The 18,301-nt window shown below is 42.0% G+C and overlaps 1 protein-coding gene across 4 annotated transcripts in view; it reads right to left on the reverse strand.

Annotated features, from left to right (window-relative positions):
* Positions 1 to 18,090, reverse strand: part of kifap3a (kinesin-associated protein 3a) — a 51,752-nt gene extending 33,662 nt beyond the window's left edge. For all 4 annotated transcript variants that reach the window (XM_042415874.1, XM_042415873.1, XM_042415875.1 and 1 more), the window contains exons 1-11: positions 17,954 to 18,090; positions 16,626 to 16,757; positions 16,275 to 16,420; positions 15,202 to 15,260; positions 14,955 to 15,096; positions 12,448 to 12,547; positions 10,141 to 10,265; positions 9,850 to 9,948; positions 9,165 to 9,343; positions 6,829 to 6,991; positions 2,961 to 3,061 (exon numbers count right to left, since the gene is read on the reverse strand). In XM_042415874.1, coding sequence (XP_042271808.1) covers positions 2,961 to 3,061; positions 6,829 to 6,991; positions 9,165 to 9,343; positions 9,850 to 9,948; positions 10,141 to 10,265; positions 12,448 to 12,547; positions 14,955 to 15,096; positions 15,202 to 15,260; positions 16,275 to 16,420; positions 16,626 to 16,757; positions 17,954 to 17,994 — 1,287 coding nt within the window. In that variant the 5' untranslated portion in view covers positions 17,995 to 18,090. The remainder of the gene's footprint in view (positions 1 to 2,960; positions 3,062 to 6,828; positions 6,992 to 9,164; positions 9,344 to 9,849; positions 9,949 to 10,140; positions 10,266 to 12,447; positions 12,548 to 14,954; positions 15,097 to 15,201; positions 15,261 to 16,274; positions 16,421 to 16,625; positions 16,758 to 17,953) is intronic.
* Between the last annotated feature and the right edge of the window lie 211 nt (positions 18,091 to 18,301).

Consider the following 18,301-nt stretch of genomic DNA (forward strand, 5'->3'; position numbering starts at 1 on the left):
TACAACAAACACAACCCAGAATCTACATATGCATCACTCAATGTCAGTTAGAAAACTGATTTAGTTTATTAATAAATAAATAAATAAAGAAATAAAGAGCATCCCTGCAGGCTCCTCCAATCACGTTAAAGCTGCTCTGAAATATAAAGGCGCCTTTAGATTGTGCAACAACAACAAGATGGCTCTAATAAAACTAATCCGTGTATGATATCGGTTTGTCAGATTGTCAGATGAGTTCGTGGTGAATCGTGACGCTACGATGGAAACAGAAAAACAGCAGATGAAAGCAGAGACACGTCATCAGCTCTTCATCCATCTGCAGCTCGGATTTCTTTTTGAAAATGAAGCAAAGTCAGAATTTCACTTCAGGCTATCTATTGGCACCAAAAACCCTCAAAAGCCACAGTGAGATCTAGGAGCACTGTTTTTGGATCTGCGACCAAAGATTTCACCACGTTTCTCTCGTGCTTGTCGACTTTCATCTCAGACAGTGTAAAGGCGCCTTTAGAGGGCGAAGGAGGAGGAAAAATAAAATAAATAATAATAAAACAGTGAAACTAAGTGTGTGTCTGTGAGTTAGAAAGAGTGTGTTAGAGATAAAAGAAGGTGGGCGTCATTCCTCAACCTCCCAAACACCCTCCTCCTCCTCTTCCTCCCTCCCTCTTCCCTCTTTCTGTCTGTCCGTTCGTCTCTCCTGCGCTGATTTAACATTAAACAGGAAAGGCTTTGAGCTGGGGGATGAGGGAGCAGAGGGAGGGAGGGGGGCAGAGGTGCACTGCTTCCCTGTGAGGAGTCAGGAATCAGAGAGAGGGAGAGAAAGGCTGGGCCGGGCCTGGGTTAGGTATCACATACCAGGGGCCCTGGACCCCAAATCAGCCCCGTCTAGACTCTCTGGCACCTGCCTCTGCTTATTTACCACAGACAGCCACCGGAGGCGGCCCAGTAAGGGCCAGCAGTCCGACCAAAACACAGGCAACCTCCGCCCCCCACCTCCACCTCAACCTCCACCTCTGTTCCTCACCTCCCTCCCCTCAGTCCTGACATCCCTGCTCTGAAGCCCCACATCCAGCACCAAACGGTGACCCCATTAAAAGCTGGAGAAGGGGAAAGGGGCAGGTCAGTCACTACCCTGGGAAAGTGATAAAAGAGAGGTCTTAAAAGTACCAAATAGGTGAGAGAGGATAAAAGGTGGTAAACAGGGGTGAAAAAGTACGTCGAGGACGTGTTTTCATAAAGACGACAGACGGAGGGGACATGTAGACGGGGACAGAAGTGGTTTTGATTTGGAATTTGCCTTCGAGAGAAAGAGAGGAAATGAAAATGAACCACTGAGTCTGAGACGTTATGTCCACATTATGTAATTTAAATCTGGAAACACTTTTTACACGTGAGAATGACACGTCAGCACTCGCATATTCAGATCGTGTTTATGTATAGATCGCCGTCCATATTCAAACGCTGTTTAATGTCCTCTTACTGGTTTTTTATATCAACAACAACGATCACAGCCAGCATGTGTTGAGCAGTGAGACAGACAGTCTCATTATTCCTGCTCTCTGTGATTTATGTGTTTTTAATAAACACATAACTCACTGTTTTATTATTCTCATTAATGTATTTTTCTGTTGTCAAACAGCTGAGTGAGTGTGAAGGTGAACAGAACCTCCTGCTGAGACATCAGTCAGTCATTATCAGACAAAATTAACATAATTACTGTGTTAATGACAACAGCTGGATTCTGTGATCGGCTATATTAACACTTAAAATAAGTGATCAATGACAGGCGGTCACGAGAATATCATAAATACTGATGATCTTAAATATATAAAAAGATAAATAAATAAAAAACTTTTAAGCTGTTATATCTTCTGTAAGTCGTCCTCTTTACACTTTAAAGCCCCTTTAACCTTTCAACACTTTGACTGTTGCACTACTGTCTTGTTGTTGATGGTATTTATGAAGAACTGGCTTTAATAATTTAAAATGAGTCTAGACATCTTTCTCATTGCATTTGTACCTGTTCAGCTACTTGAGAATTTGTCCCGCGGCTCTTTCGTCTTTTCTTTTTTATTCAGTTTATTCAGCTTTGTGATGGAAAGTGTTCTTCTCGACCTTATCCCACGCAGCCACTGTTTTCTAAAAGCTTCGTTTTCCTCGTCCACATTAAAACACAAGGCCTCAGTTTTCAGATTTATCTGCTCTGAAGACCGTTTTGGGAAAAGCTCAGTTTTCAGATGCGTTTTTTAAAATTTACTGTGGTTTCACGTGGACGTACTCTCTGAGCTGAGCTGATAGATGGAGGACGTTAGAGGAACGGAGGCAGAGGAGAGTGAGCGGGCCTCGGGGCGGGGTCAGAGGTCACATCCTGGTCATGCTGCTAAGCGAGCGTGCTGCTCTCTGCCACACGGAAAACCCCCGAGAGTTTCAGATCTGCTGCCGCTGCTGCTGACGTGACCTTCTGAACAAACGGCCGACTCTCTTCGCCACATCTGGCCGGCATTTACACCCAATCTCAACAAACAAACACAACGCACATTTGGCTAATCGCTGATGATGAGAGCAGCGACTGACCGGGTCAACTCAATCAGGAGGGAGAGTAGCTCGACAAAAATGTTATGATCGAAAGTTGAAAGAAATTTGAGGGGGGTTTAGTGGCAAACTGAATTTTCAGGACAATTCTGTGTCTGTGCTGGTGTCTCAACTAAGAGGATAATATGTGTATATGATAATATGGTGCAAGGATATTTGGTGGAAAGAGAAGGAGAGGGAAAACACAGAGTTGTCATCGGAGCGAGAGGGAAGACTGAGCAGCGGTCCAATGGTGGTTTTTGGTTCCAGATGTGGCGTGCTTCCCTTCCCTCTCGCTCTGTTTCTCATGCATTAATTCCCCGGGTGCCGTTAGCTGCCGATGCTAATGTGTCTGTCTTGGTCTACTGGCGCTGTACATTAGCCAGCCTTACCTGCGGTATGCAGTCTGTGTCGGCAAACATGGACTTGAATCTGTCGTCCATGCTGATGTGGTACAGAATGCACATGCTGAGCTGTCTCTGGCCCTCGTCAGCTGCAACATAAACAGAGGAGGAGGAGGGAAGTCAATGGATGAATGACTGGTTGTGCCGCAACGCTCTGCAGGATGCCAATGACCACATCTAGGGGAGCTGTGTGTTTTTTGAAAATATTAATGGGCTGAATGGCCTTTTTAACAGCGATTCCAGTCGGAGGTCAATTGGCATTCAGGGCGGAATCAGCAGCAGTCGACTGCAGTTTCTCAGTTTGTCGTGTTCCTCGGGCAGCTTAGCTTAGACGAAAAAACAATATTTAAAAGGATAAATGTGGAGCTGCAGCAGGCTACTGGATGGAAAAGGAGAGCTTTCCATGCTGCTTAAAGGGACAGTCCCCCCAAATTACACAAAATAACATATTCTTACTTCAAGTAATATCTCTCCATGCAGATAAGTTGGGTTTTATTTCACTATATTCACTCAATACAATGGAGACAAATGGAATTTAGCAACATCCCTGTTACTCTGGATAACCCACAGACAACACTAGAGACTGATTTCATTGGGATAAAAACTTTAGTAGAAAGTAGCTCAAATGAAAACCGTTGACATCACCAGCTGGTCTCTACAGTGGTTTTATCAGAGCGTGTTTGTGGGCCAGAAAACCAAAACAATGATCCAGAATAGACTGAAAGTCTCTGAAGAGTTAGCTGCTAATTCTCTGTGGGTTTGTCACTGCGAGCGACCGCTTTCACTTTGTCATTTTGTCAACATTAAAGATTCCCTCCAGACGTGTTTAACGATATATAGAAATACCAGAAATAATCATGTGTGTCTGACATGGTTCAATTACCTCGTTAACAAAATCTTAAAATGACGCCTCATCTTTCTCCCTCATTTAAAACACACAGAATCTATGAATATGCAAATATCGTACAAGATGTCACACGAGATATTACATACTGGACCACAACTGGCTCCAAACTGGTTGGGATTTAACAAATCCTGCTTGTAGGTTAACATGTTAAACTGAGATTTAAAGGGAGCTCAGAGGAAGTTTCAGCTTGATTCAGTTTTTCAGTTTCAGCAGATGAATGTTGAAACAAAGTCTGAGGTAAAACAAAAAGAAAGAAGACACATTAGTGTGATTCTGAGTGCAGGGTCAGGGTTAGGGTTTGTCATTTACCGCCATTACACTCAGGCAGAGACAGAAATCTGAACACATAAAACTAAATCTCGATCAGATACACTAGAGGAAATATGTTTTTAGTAATTTTGTGACCCCACCCATTAAGATTAGTCAAAAAAAACAAAACAAAACATGAGCACATTCCCTCTCCTATCAGCGCAGTATTGCATACTTATCAAGCCTCAGCAGCAGCATGAAGGAGATAAAGACAGAATTGATTGAGTGTTAGACTGTCAGTGAGCCCGGGACCTTTATGAGTTTGACCTTTGACCAGAGCTGGGGGGCTGGAGGCCTGCAGGAGGAGCCAGCCAGAGAGAATTAATAGAGTTCAGACCAGAGTTTGACCCAGAGACTTTTCATTAAGAGAAGTGTTAAGAGAGAGGCTCTTCACTGGACCAGAACCACTGACAGACCTCCTGTAATGCCCACCAGCCTCCAAAGCCGCCCCCCCCAACACGGTCCAGTTAAAACTGGTCCCAGCCGTGTTCGGTCACTGGCGTACAGGGAGCCTTATCACCGAGTATTAGATCCAGATGTCCTCAGTGAACCCCTGGCATCACGAGAGGGGAGAGAGAGAGAGAGGGCCGAGAGTGGAGACGGCTTCTAGCTTTAATTGGGAAAACAGGAGGAAGCATCAATTTTACTGCCTTTAATAAGTTAAAGCTACGCTGCTCGCTGCTCGGGCCCTTCCACTGCAGCCAGCGATTGGTTGGAACATGTGCTTCTCATTAGCGATCCTTTACCTCAACCAGTACCTTAAAATGCACATGAAAACAACCAAGCACACACACACACACACACACACAGAGAGGCAATAAGCTCCTCCAGACCCGGCGAACTCCTTCACTTTGCTGGTAGGAACATGGAGGATCCTTTATGGGCGAGGAGAGAGATCCCATTAAATGTTCAAAACACCAGTCAGGTTGAGAGAAAGAGAGAGAGAGAGAGAGAAAAAAAAAAAAGAAGAGGTGAGGGGGAGCTGTTAAGAATTAACTAGACTGTTCAGGGGCAGTTAGTGGGAGAGCTAAACTCCAATTACACCCCAGCCTGATTTAAAACCGCCTAACCTTCGTAAAAATTACACCCGCACAACATTAAGAGGCGTCTGGGCTCGGTTTGTGGACAGCGCTGCGCCATTGTTATTGCATTTTCTGGATAAATAAGCAAAGCTGGGTTTGGTCTTCAGAGACATCACACGCCACAAAACAGAGTCAATTGCTCTTAAAAAGAGATCCACACCCCCCCCCCCCCCCCCCCCCCACCCCTCCACACCCCTCCGCTCCAGTCCACTAATTTGTCTTTGCGATGTAACGACGCCGCATCATGGAACAGAGAGATGGAGTCGAGCGGCAACGCTGAGGGAAAAGGCAGCAGCTAACTATAACTTTTATTACAGATTCATCTATAGATGGTTTAGATTATCGATTAGTATAGTCTGTTTTCTCCAACTAGAGCAGAGACAAGCTGTTACTATTGTTGAAGTTCTAGCTGATATCTACAATTATCTCCATCATCTATTAATCCATCAATCACTTCTTCCATAGGGGTCGCACTATAGTTCTAAAAAGGGTCACAAGATAATTAAAGAGATGAGAAAAACAGTTTGGTTCATGTCCATCTTTCTGTAAACTGAAAGAAAATCCTCTGTCTCCCTTTTATCAAATGACTCTCGATTAACTGATGAGCTGTTTCAGAAGCAGCTGTAAAGAAATAAAAGCTGATGGACAGAAATCTTCTATTTTTCCTCAGGTGTCGGTGGGACGGATCAAGTGGAGGCTGCCTCTCCGCTTTCATCTTATCATTAAAAGGTCGTGACCTGAGGTCGGGTCTGGATGGAGAGAGAGTGACGGCTGACGGCCTCCGCCTCCTCGCTGTCTTCTTTCTTTCTTTCTTTCTTTCTTTGGAGATAAGACGATGAGAGTCCTCATGCGGGGGGAGAGGCTTGAAAGGAGGACGGTCGGCAGTGAAAGCGGATGATTAATGAGGCCTCTGCTCACATACAGAGCGCATTACGCACACGCGCAATACAGAGAAAACTCAACAGTGTCAGAACGGTGAGCAGGCGTGATATTTCAGTGCTAAGTTATATTATATGTGTGCCTTGCTTCCTGAATGAGCAACCCCCCCCCCATCCGCCACTTCCCAAAAAAACAACCCTGCCTAAATCTCCGAAGACCCCATCACCTCTCCGGGCCGCCTCCTACAAAAACAACATTTGCGCAGAGGCTCTGGCATGTTGTTCTAACAAATATATTATATTAATTATGCGCCGTTACCCGAGCCTCCCCCTGAGAGGCTTCAAAAGGCCCGTCGGATGCTTCTGACCGTGTCACACGACCCCGCGGATGAGACAACGCACCGGTCGCACGCTCCGGAGCTTTCAGGAAGTTCACCAGAGGCGGGGCCCAGGCACCTGCACACACGCCTCAGTTATGACAAATTAGAGGCTCCGCTGACGTGTGTCTGTTTCTGTCAGTAAAAACTTGGAACAGATGCGCTGAAACAACAGCTGCCCCGATACAGAGGCTAAACACACACGCAGGACAGTCCCAGTTATAAACACACACCAGCGTAAACAAACACAAAAACAAACAAAACATTAACACACGACCAGAAGCGAGCTGTCAGATTGATTACCCAGCAGCGAGGAGAGTTTGGGAACCAGTCCGGCCTGGACCATCTGGCTGCGCAGGGCCGTGTCGAAGGAAAGGTTGAGCAGCAGGCGGGACGTGGTGATCAGCAGCTCCTCGTGCTCACAGGGAACCAGCCGGGCTAACTTCTCCACGGCAAGTGTTTCAGCCTGAAGACACACACACACACACACACACACACACACACACACACACACACACACACACACACACGGCTTCATCATATATATCATAATTAACTATATGTATGTGTAGGTATTGGTTTTTGGGTTTTTTTTTTAATACTAGTGCCGACTAGATGCCAAAATGATCTTGTTAATGGTTTTATATTATTCTACTGACTTACAGGTTGTGGCTTTAATGCATTAAGAAACACAGAAACGCACCAAAACAGCCAGAGAAGAAGAAAACTGAAAGCTAGCATCAATGTAAACAATGTGGGATTTAAAATACTTAAAATAATACAATAACTCAATTTTTAGAAAAAATAATAAGTGAGACAATATAAAGAAATAGGATAATAAATTGAATAAAACAATAATATTTTTATAACGGCACATTCAGCTTTCAAAAACAGAAGAAATGAGCACTTTACCTTCTTTTTTAGTTGATTATATTATCTGACAGTTTACACAATGCATTTTTATCTGATTTCTGTTTATCCGTTTATCATCCGAGTCCGTGTCTCAACCGAGGAAGTGTTTAGTCTCTTTCCTGAATAAATAAAAGCTTCACTAACCAGTAAACTTCTCCCTCTTTTAACCCTGACGTGCAGCTTGGAGCAGGTTCACATGACCTGCAGGCAGGTGGAGGTGTTGAGCTGATGACACCAACTCAAACATTAACACACGACTGCCGGCTCTCTCTCTCTCTCAGTCTCTCTCTCTCTCTCTCACTGATGTGTGAAAGTGTGAGTGTGTGTGTGGAAGTGTTTAGGCCTCATCACACACACACACACACACACACACATGCTGCTGCTGTCACCGTGACTGTCAGGGTGACACAGCCAGTGCCAGTCAGTCAGTCAGTCAGTCCACTGCTGCTTGTTAACATGTCTGCTCCCCCCTCTCCTGTGGTCTCTCCCCGCAGCCAGACATCATGGTGACGCAACCTGCTCCCAGTTAAAAAAAAAAAAAAAAAAAAAAACGCACTCGCTGCTGCTGCTGCTGCTACTGTGTGCGAAACCAGCTCCAGTCACACCATCACAAACCAGACCTCGAGCAGCATAATCAGCTGCAGCCTGTGTCAATTACCGCTGACATTCCCGTTCCATTAGTGACAGCAGCGGGAAAAAAAAAAAAAAAAACCATATCAGTCTGTGTTGAAGTCTTATCTGATTTGGACAAAGTCAAAACATGTTTGCTGTGTAAATAAAACCGTATGACATACTGTATCCTTATTGGATAAGTCTTTTTTTCAATCAATTAAACATTCAGGTCCTTAAACGGGCAACTCTTTTCCTCTTGTGTAAACTGATACACTCCAACCGAGTCAAAGTGTTGAAACCACTATTTTTCCCGCTGGACACATGCTGGAGTGGGTCTAAAACCCCCCGAAGCGTTCTTTAATCTGAATCAAAGATACACTGAAGGGGGAAACAAGGAGATAAAACCAGTTCCTAACAGGGTCTGGCTTTGATAAAGACCCACAAACTGTGTGAGATTGGAACCAGGTGGGGCTGGATTAGGGGGAGGTGGGTTGTGGGGGGGGGTCGGCGGAGGGAGCGGTGATGTTCCTGTACGAGCGCTGTGGGACACGTCGACAGAAGTGGACCCTCTAAGCAGTTTTTAAATTGAAATTTGATAAGTGTGGTTTCAACTGGAACTCTACAGGGTTACAGCTATTTGTCAAAATGACCTTTGGGGGAACAAATAAAGAAATGATTCCTTTAAGTTTGACTAATTGAGCCTCGAAATGAAATGAGGTAAAGAAAAGCTAATTAAGTTATTGATTCTATTAGTAGAAACAGATTAATTGAGTCTAAAATCAAACAATAAAATGTTAAACTGAGCTGCTCCTATAAGTTAAATCTGATATTTGGATATTTTTATTAAATCTTTATGGGTCAGAATGATAATTAGCTTGTTTAAAATTAAAAAAAACCTCAACAACCTTTCATTGTTTACACTAAATGGCCAAAACTATGTGGACACCCCAACGTCCTACCCATACGTGACGGTGTGTAATTCAAAAACCAGATTTTTAGAACTCGGCTTCATCAAAGCGTTAACGGCAGCTGAGTTCTTCCACCTGAAACCGGGGAAACTATTTCTTAAACGGTGCTTCGTGCACAGTGTCCCTTCACTGTGCACGATCTCTCACCATGTCGTTCTTGTTCTCCAGGAAGATGGAGAGCTTCTTGAGGAAGGAGACGACCACCAGCAGCAGCTCCTCGTCCTGCCGCTCCAGGATCTTCACCAGCATGTGGACGATGTTTTTGTTCCTCATCTTCAGCTCCGTGCGGGTGTCTTCGGCCAAGTTCAGCAGCAGACAAAGACACACTGGAGGGTTTAGAGATGGCAGACAGAGCAGATATAAATCACACATTTTATTCTAAGGCTTATTTTGATTGGTTTAGTGTATTTTTTTCTAGTATAAGTATATTCTTCATTGCAGCTTGATGCTTGCATTGAGAGAAATGTTCATTACAAATATCTTATATGTCTGGTAGTTCTTTTGGATCTCAGGCAGGGTTTAAACTAAAGGTGCAGGAGCTGCAGTGGGTATACTGGTGTTTGTTTGTAGCAGCGTATTCAGCAGCAGTCTGAGATCAAGCCAAATTCAATTTAGTCCAGAGTAAACTGCCAAAAAAACCTCATAATATTTCATAAAAAAAATAAAAAAAAATGCTCCTACGGGACAGAAACCTGTACATGCAGTTTTGCCTTTTACCATCAAAACAACAGACTCATGCAACCAAAGATGATCAGCATGCACAGCTGGCCCCAAGAAGTTAAAGATGAGATTTACATCCTTCTTCTGGAGTAAAAAAATATTCCATCTGTACCTCTGAGAAGCTGCTCCTGCTTGGTCAGAAGGCTCTGGTACTTTCTGAAAGACTTCTCATGTTCTTTCTTCAGGTTTTGGTTCTCAGTGGATTCTTCATGTGAAATCAGTCAAGAAACTCTGTTTACACTAAAGAAAATTACCCAGAGTGCCACAGTAATAACCAGCAGGCTTTGTCTCCTTATGCCATAGATACACAGTATACCTTACACACTAACATTACTCATGTGTTTAGCAAAAGCTGGAGTTTAGAGGAAATATTCCTCAGTAGGACGACTCTTGGAAAGGATATAGGCCTTCTTCTTTTTCTGCAGCTCGTCTTGCCAGAGGTCATACCTCTTCAGCTCATGTTCGATGATGTTCATGCACAGGGCCCCAATCTTGAAATGTGTGACCAGGCCGTGGAACTGGGAGAAACTGAAGGAGAAAATTAGAGAGGGGAGGTGGGGGAGGTGGGAGGGGGGGGAGAGAGAAAAAGACTTCCATTTATCCAAAAGTGGATTCTCAAAACTGAAATCATATTTGGGATTCCAGCTGGGAGCTGTCATTAAAATGACCCAATCCGTCACCCCTGAAGTAGTTTACAAAGTAAACTGTCAAAGTCAAAACACGTTCAGTCAAACAGTATGTCCTGGTCCGACTTATAATCAGCCCGACTTGAACCGTTTCAAAATCCAAATAGCATAACACGGAGATGGAGACGAGCCAAGAATGACGATCGGTTTACAGACGAACACGTCCTCTCGCAGCCTAAATCAGCTCTGACAGACGTTTATGTATTATTCTAGCGAGGGCTAATTTTAGTGTTTCCGAACCCCCCGGTTGGAGAGTGAAACTTCAGTCCGAGGTACGCCTGCCAAAGGTGGAGGGAACTACTGTAAGAAAGAAGGAAAGCAAGTGAACAGAGAAGAGAGAGGGGGAAAAGGAAAGTAATTGTAAGGTTCAAAAATGTAGAAAGAGCTAACCGAAAGTTCAGTAAAAAACTTGAGGTTGTGCTTGAAAATAACTAAGAATATACACTTTAAGGACAAAAATATGTGGACGGCCCTGACTACAAGTTTTGCATACTTTTGGGCCACTTTGTTCCAAATAAGAGGAATCATTATAACGAGTTCCACCAGTGTGAAGAGACGCATATAGAACAAATATATGTTCTTTTTATACTACATTGTCGACGTGTACGGTCCTCGAAGACCCTCGCAGACGTGGACAGATGACGAAATTTATGTTGAGTAGAGTCTTGTTGCCACTTGGATGCAAAAACTAGAAACTATTACTGGTTTAAATTTGAATAAATGCATTAATTTACATCTCAGTCATGGTTTTATCTGACATTGCTCTCTGCACCCTGAACCAGTCATGATGCCGGTAGGACTGGAAATGTTTTGATACCGGTGTTAATATGATACCTGAGTTTTTGGTAAAAACATTAAAATATGTCCGAATGCTTCCTAATGCTCAGTAATACAAGAACTTTGCTTAAATCAAAATGTATAACTGGCTCATTGAAGAAATGACTCCTGACTTGTGGTTTGGGTCGGTTTTTCATGGTTTAGGCCACTCAGTTCCAATTAAGAAAAATCTAAATCAATTGATATTTTTGACAATATTGTGGTTGCAAAGCAAGAGGAGTGTAAGACAAAAACATTTACCTGTAATGTGCAAGTGACAATCATCTGTCATTGTTAAGGATTTAGGGAAATGCAGGAAAGTCGTCATGCTGCTGATATGAAGGAACTCTTTAGTTGAAGACTGTTTTGGGCGTCTCTGCTGGTCAAGTGTATTCATGTTGATGAGTTTAGAAACCTTGAACTCATCTATGCAATTCTAACCAGACACCTTGGCAACCAGTACAAGACAGTACATAGTACATACTGTACTGTATTATACTGTTATATTACCAGAAACTGTCATGGTATATATTTAGAGTTTGATGTTTTAATTCAGTTTCTAGTTAAGATTTTAGTTATTTATGTTTTATTACTTTGTTTCTACTTCTTTGAGTGTTCTTATGTAGTTTATTTAGTACCAGTATCAAACGTTTGGACTCATATTCCTGCTGCCTGGAATGAGAAAGTGTTTCTAAACATGTGACTGGTCCAGTATGAACCAGGACGTCCCCTTCAGGTCTTCTGGCGCGACTGCAGGACAAAGACGTTTGTTGAGGCAGATTTTACGTTTCGGTCTCTGCCTGAAGATCTGACAGTGCTGAAGTCGATTAGAATATTTTATACTCATTACTTACTTTATTTAATCTTTTATTTTATTGTATTCATGTTTTAAAATGTTTTATTCCCTCTCAACTGTTTTATTTGTCATCGTCTTTTAGCAATTTTATCTAGTTTTAATTTTATCATTTATCACATTTGTTATTTAGTCTTATTATGAGCTTGTCTGCACTAACCTGTACAAAAGGTGCTGTGAAAATAAAGTTTGATTGATTGATAGTTGGATTGAAAAGGGTATAAAATAAAATAAAAATGAGGAAAAACTAAAGTATTTATTCATGTACAGTATCTTATTTATTATTTATCTCTGTTTATCTGGAACACAGAGACAAAGCTGGACACTTTTTCTAACTAAGTTTCTGTTTGTTTACCTGGAGAAGCAGAAGAAGATGTAGATGATGGTCGTTGCCAGGTCAACGCTCTGCTTCCAGTCCTCCCTCAGGACTCTGGCCAGAGCTCCGAGGGCCGTCTCTGACCACAGACACACAGAAACAAAATCAGACACAGACAAGGACAGACATGACGCGACACAAAAGACACAAAGGAGGAGAGACAGGAATGAAGGGCTGGAGATGAGAGAGGAGAAGGAAGGAAGGAAAAAGTGCAGCTGGAGGTTAATTTAAAGAAACGTGGGGGGAATGCGATGAGGTCGGAGGCTCCTGGGGATTTTGAGCTATGGGTGCTCCTCAACGTAAAGACACGGCGTCTCTGGGTTCGTCTCGTCTTTCCACGCTGACCCCAGGCCTCTCGGTTCACACGAACACTCGGCTCTTATCAACATCGGACCGGTTGATGCGGCGCGACAGACGGAGCGAGCCGACGATGCGTTATGACAGAAACAAATGAAGCTGTGCCATCTCATGGCGGCTGCAGAGGATGATGGCGCCGTGCTGTTGTGCAAGAAACAGCCCGGTTGTCACGGAAGGGAGCTGAGCTGGAGCCGAGCTGTGTTTTCTTTCAAAGTCGATGGGGAGCAAAAGTAGATGAGCTGATATGAGTTGATGAATTCTACACTCAAGCAAAAACATCTTTTCAACCAAATAAACTCCAGCGTTTGTACGTTTGACATTATTTGACGATTGGGTTTCCAGAAAATTAACACATTTCAAATAACTGACCATGAGAGTTCATTCTGGTCCGTGAAAATAAAACAGTTCCTTGAAAAATCTTCACTCAAGGTCCACTTATTAGCTTTTTCGAGAGCTTTCAGCTGCATCTCAAGCTCTTTGAGTTTGTTCAGTTGGAACTTTGGTCATGTGATAACGCTGCATTCATAAGTCATAATTATGACTAGAAAACTAGGAAAAAAACAAGCAGATACAGTGTGTTGTTCATGATGTTTAACCCCTTAACGTCCACCCTTTTTTATAGAATTTTCACCTATTTGGCCAAATGGAAAAGCTTCTAACAGAAGAACTGTAAGGCCATGATGCATGTATTAGTGCATCTTCTAGTTTCTGGAAATGTATTTGTTTAGCATGTGGCTAAAACACAAACAAAACTACATCAGTTCAAATAAAGCTCAAAAAAGTGTGTTTTGGTCGTCGTCTATAATGAGTCATATTTGAGTAACAATAATTAGGACATGCTTTATGCCAGAACTATGCAGAACACCATAAACCTTCTAAATCTTGTCGACCTGTATAAAATTCCAGACCTGTAGGTCTGACCTTCTGGGAGTTTTTAGTTTGTGGTGTTACTGAACCTCTCCAATCATCTCCAATTGGCCAAATTGTGCCATTACTCATTACTGTGTGATGTTACTGCTTACAACTGGCTTAAGCGGGTCGCCGGTGACCCGGTAGATCTTAATAAATATGGTGTTGTATGATCAATACACAGCATTGTGATCATACAACTGTCTTGAGTTGTCTGTTGATACAAACACTCACAAGTTGTAAACGAAAAGATGAAGGATTGCAGTCAAATCCAGAAACAAGGGGTTAAAATCTATGTGACCAACTGATGGAGGACTGTAAGATGCCTTTGAAAGTTAAAAAAAAAAAGCTAGTAGGTGGACCTCTGAAGTTTTTAGAGGTTAAATTCAGAATAATCATCATAATCATCAATAATCCACCAGTGTTCTGTCACAGTTCCAGTATGTGAAGGTAGATAAACATGTGGTTCTGTTTGTATTATCGAGTATCTGCACAGGTGAACATGTTTACGATGTGTACAGTTCTAAATGGTCATGAAAAATGATACCTGAGTTTTAATACCAACACTATAATCTACTTGTTTGCTACCTAATGCTTAGTCAGACAAGAACTTTGCTTTAACAGAAGTCTATAATGGGCTCAATTTTTATTTATTTTTTCTGGAACTATGTGATCAAAGAAAGTAAACAACAACAAATCTGACTGGAAACGTGACGCCAGGTTCCAGTTCTGCTACTGATGTATTCTGGGCAGTCGATACTCAGCACGGCTCCAGTAATCACAGAGCTGTCAGCTAGTAAAATGCATTTGAAAAATGTTCATTTTCTAGCTCCTGCCACTGTTAATTATGGAAAATAAAGTATACATTTAGAAAATATATTCAAATCTGTTATTTTAAATAAAAAGTATAGGAAATAAGGTTGTTATGTCAACTGTTAAACTAGGAACTGGATAGAAGTATGATGTTATTTCATAAAAAACATGTTATTATCTTAAACTTAACTTATTTTGAACCTGCTTTTGTTCTGATTTGGAAAAGCCTTATCAGTATTTGTGTCAAAAGTGAAAACATGTCATTGAAAACATGTTGATGTTGGCTGTGAGCGTGTTGTTCCTGCGTTTCAGCACTCAAAGATAAAGAAGAGAGATAAAGGAGGAAATGGGTTTTTTTTATATATACAGTATTAAGTCATCTCTAATGAAAACAGAGGCGGAGGTACCGTTCTGTATGAGCTCCTCCAGGTTGTCCGGGTTACGAGCCAGTTGGAAGATGAGTGTCGCTCCTCTGATCTTCTCCTGGATGTCTTCATACAGCAGCTCCACGTACTCGTCGATTTTGCTGATGTTCGCCTCCTCGTCCAGCTGGAAGAGGACGGAATAGTTTAACACACTGAGCTCAACGTCTGGACTGAGAAACACACACATATTGTACCGTATATACTGTATAATATCGCTGCATATCATTACCTCCACTCCTGCGTACGGCGTGAAGTCTCGAGGTGAGATGCGTTTCCTCTCGTGGTTGTCTGTGAAAGTACAAACAAGACCAGGTTGGACCATGTATGAAACACTGGAAGGCTTTTAATTTAAAACGACATACAGGAAGTGGTGACACATGGCAACGAAACTCCTCACATCTACGACAAATAGGTGTTATTTGGATAAACTGACCACATATTGGGAATTTAAACGGTTACTTTCCCGTCTTAACAAATATTAAAACTTAATAAAGTGACATATCAACAGCTTCTGGCCTCGCTCAAAATCTCATTGCTAATGCATTCTGGGATACTTGGCTGTCTGGTGCACCTTCTTTTTTTTTTTTTTCTTTTTTCTATGTAAATAACGTGTGTGGGTTTGTCACCCGGTGATACATCATACAATAAATTATACAATAAATTAAAATAATAAATAAATAAATAATGACAATTTTACAGTAGTGACTTTGATTATTACAATGTTGTAGTAATTCTGAATTAATAGAAAAACTTTGATCCCATTTCATATTTGAGAATCTACTTGAAGTTTTCCATAAATCCAGAGTTTATTCTTCTATCAGAATTTCCCGCCTTCTTCTTTAGAAAAGGAAGGTAAAGAAAGGTCCTCACTTCAAGTAAGGTACATGTAGTGCACCCCTGGGTGACCATCAGCCTTAAAATGTCTAAACCACAAGCTTCAATTCATTGTTCATTTATTATAATAACTTGACCATTTGGACCATCTTTTTTCAAATAGCTTCAAATTCCCCCTGATTTTATAAGTGAAATATTCCATCTGATACATTTGTTGAACTGTGTCTGCATTTATCTGTCAGAGGACGATGTTTTTTGTCTGGTGAACCTTCATCACTCAGTCAGTGACTCAGTGACAGACAGACATTCGTGTTCGTAGACTGACCTCACTGTTGCCTTCCAGCCACAAAAAAAAAAACATCACAAAGAGTCCTCTGATGATAAATCACTTCATAATTTTAACCACCAATGCATCAGAGTTGTTTGTAGTTAAGATTAAAGTAGTCGTGGAAACGTTTGTTTCGGTACCGTTTGGCTGTTTGCGGTTTTGCAGATAGAAGAGCAGCTGCTCCACCTCGCGCAGTTTAGACGAGTGAATCAGCCGACATTCTTCCACCACTTTACGAGCCAGAGACGACGTGTTGGTGTTGGCGTTCAAGCTTTTCAGGCGAATGCTGAAGAAGGAAACAAACAAATTAACAGTCAAAATTACAGCTTTAGACAGAAACTTTACGTTGTATAGATATAATCATACTATCATAATCTGGTTTAACTTGGTCTAAAAGGCTTTACAGTTCAATACTCAGTCTTCTGAACACATCAGTAGGTTGTAATTTACAGTATGACAGTATATTCTTAAATCTTGTATATTATTCTTACATTTTCTGACACTCTTTTCGCTCTCCAACCACGGGGTCTCCCAGCTCTCCCAGGATAGTTGCCTCCACTTCATAATGAACCACGAGGGCTTTCTCAGTGGGATGGACGTCCAGAGTGCATCCCTTCACTCTCCTGCGGGTCACAGACAAAATAAACATGGACTCAATCTCAGAGGAGTTTAACGATCCGATCCAGAAACCACTTTACTTGTTGTGGTTTCCCTTTTCATGCACTCCACTGTACTTCTGGTCGAGACCCTCTCGTTCCGATGAATCCAGCATATAATATTTTATAAAACAATGTTCTTCCAGCTTTGTGGCAACAGTTTCTCTGTGCACAAAGCAGCGCCGTACAGAAATGGTTTTCCCAGTTTAGTGTGGAAGAACTTGACTCCACCTTTAGGATGAACTGGAACCTTCTTCTTCTACTGATCACTTTTAAAGCTTTAAAAGGCCTTTCTCCAAATGAATTATTCATTTACTTTTGACTCTCTGTGTGCCTGAGTGTTCCCTTAGACTGGTGGACGGAGCTCTGCTGGTTATTCTCAGCTGGTGACCAACCGTCACCAGGTCTGTGCTGACATCAGATACTTCTTTAAACATTCCTCTACAGAAAAGCCTTTATGAATATTTAATATGTTGCTTTGTTTTATCATCCAACTCTTGCCATTTTATATTTTTATGCAACTTTGCTCTTCCTCCAGGGTAAATCTTTGCTCTTTTTGCATGCATATTATATTGTGTATTAATATAAGTAATAATATATTTTGCAACCTGCATAAAAACCCCTTAATAAGTGTTAGTATTGCATATGTAATGTACTTAAAACAACATGACTGTCCCACATTTCAAACCACATTTTCTAAATTGTGATAATGAAATTTTTCACCATATTAAAGGATATTTTGAGGTGTGAATATGTCATAAACACAATCTGATAACAATTAGCAACATTGCTTCATTTATTTAATATCTTTAACGATAAATGAGTCTAAATCCTTTGTCACTGAGCTTTGACTGGACCTCACAGCAGGAAGGCTGCCCTGCCCAGGCTATGACATCATATGTGTGGAGTCACGTGATTTCATTACACGACTCAAGGTTTAATTTGACAGCAGTACTGATCATTAACATTTGGCAGAAAAAGACAGAGATACTTTCGAGCTTATGTGTCCCAAATTACACTGATTCACTCTAAATATCCTGCGGTTATTAAGCGCAGCTGAGCATCCTGCTGCCTGTCTGTCTGCCTGTCTGCCTACCTGTCTGTCTGCCTGTCTGTCTGTCTCACCGACCTGTTATAAACGTTACAACCGGAGCAGCTGTTACCTTGTCATGTATCGCGGATCTCCTGCTTGCAAATTGTCCATTTTTTTTAGATAAGAAGGAAAGCCAACACCAGATTTTTCTTCCTCCCACAACGGTATCAGCTGATGCTGAGACAGGCAGGGCGGATGTTATTTATCTCTTCGGCTTGTTGCCACGGCGACAGGCGGTCCGGGAGAGATGCTGCCACCTGCAGCCGCGGAGGAGTCTGTTGGAAACCCCACCGAAACCCATCCTCCTGTTCATACTGGATATTAAAAGATTCCCTTCAAATGTGCTTTTTAATGGAAGTGATGGAGGCCAAAATCAACAGTGTTTCCACACAGTCGTTTAAAAGTCTCTGTGAAGCTG

This window comes from Thunnus maccoyii, chromosome 7 (assembly GCF_910596095.1).
Source record: "Thunnus maccoyii chromosome 7, fThuMac1.1, whole genome shotgun sequence".
NCBI classification, from domain to species: Eukaryota; Metazoa; Chordata; class Actinopteri; order Scombriformes; family Scombridae; genus Thunnus; species Thunnus maccoyii.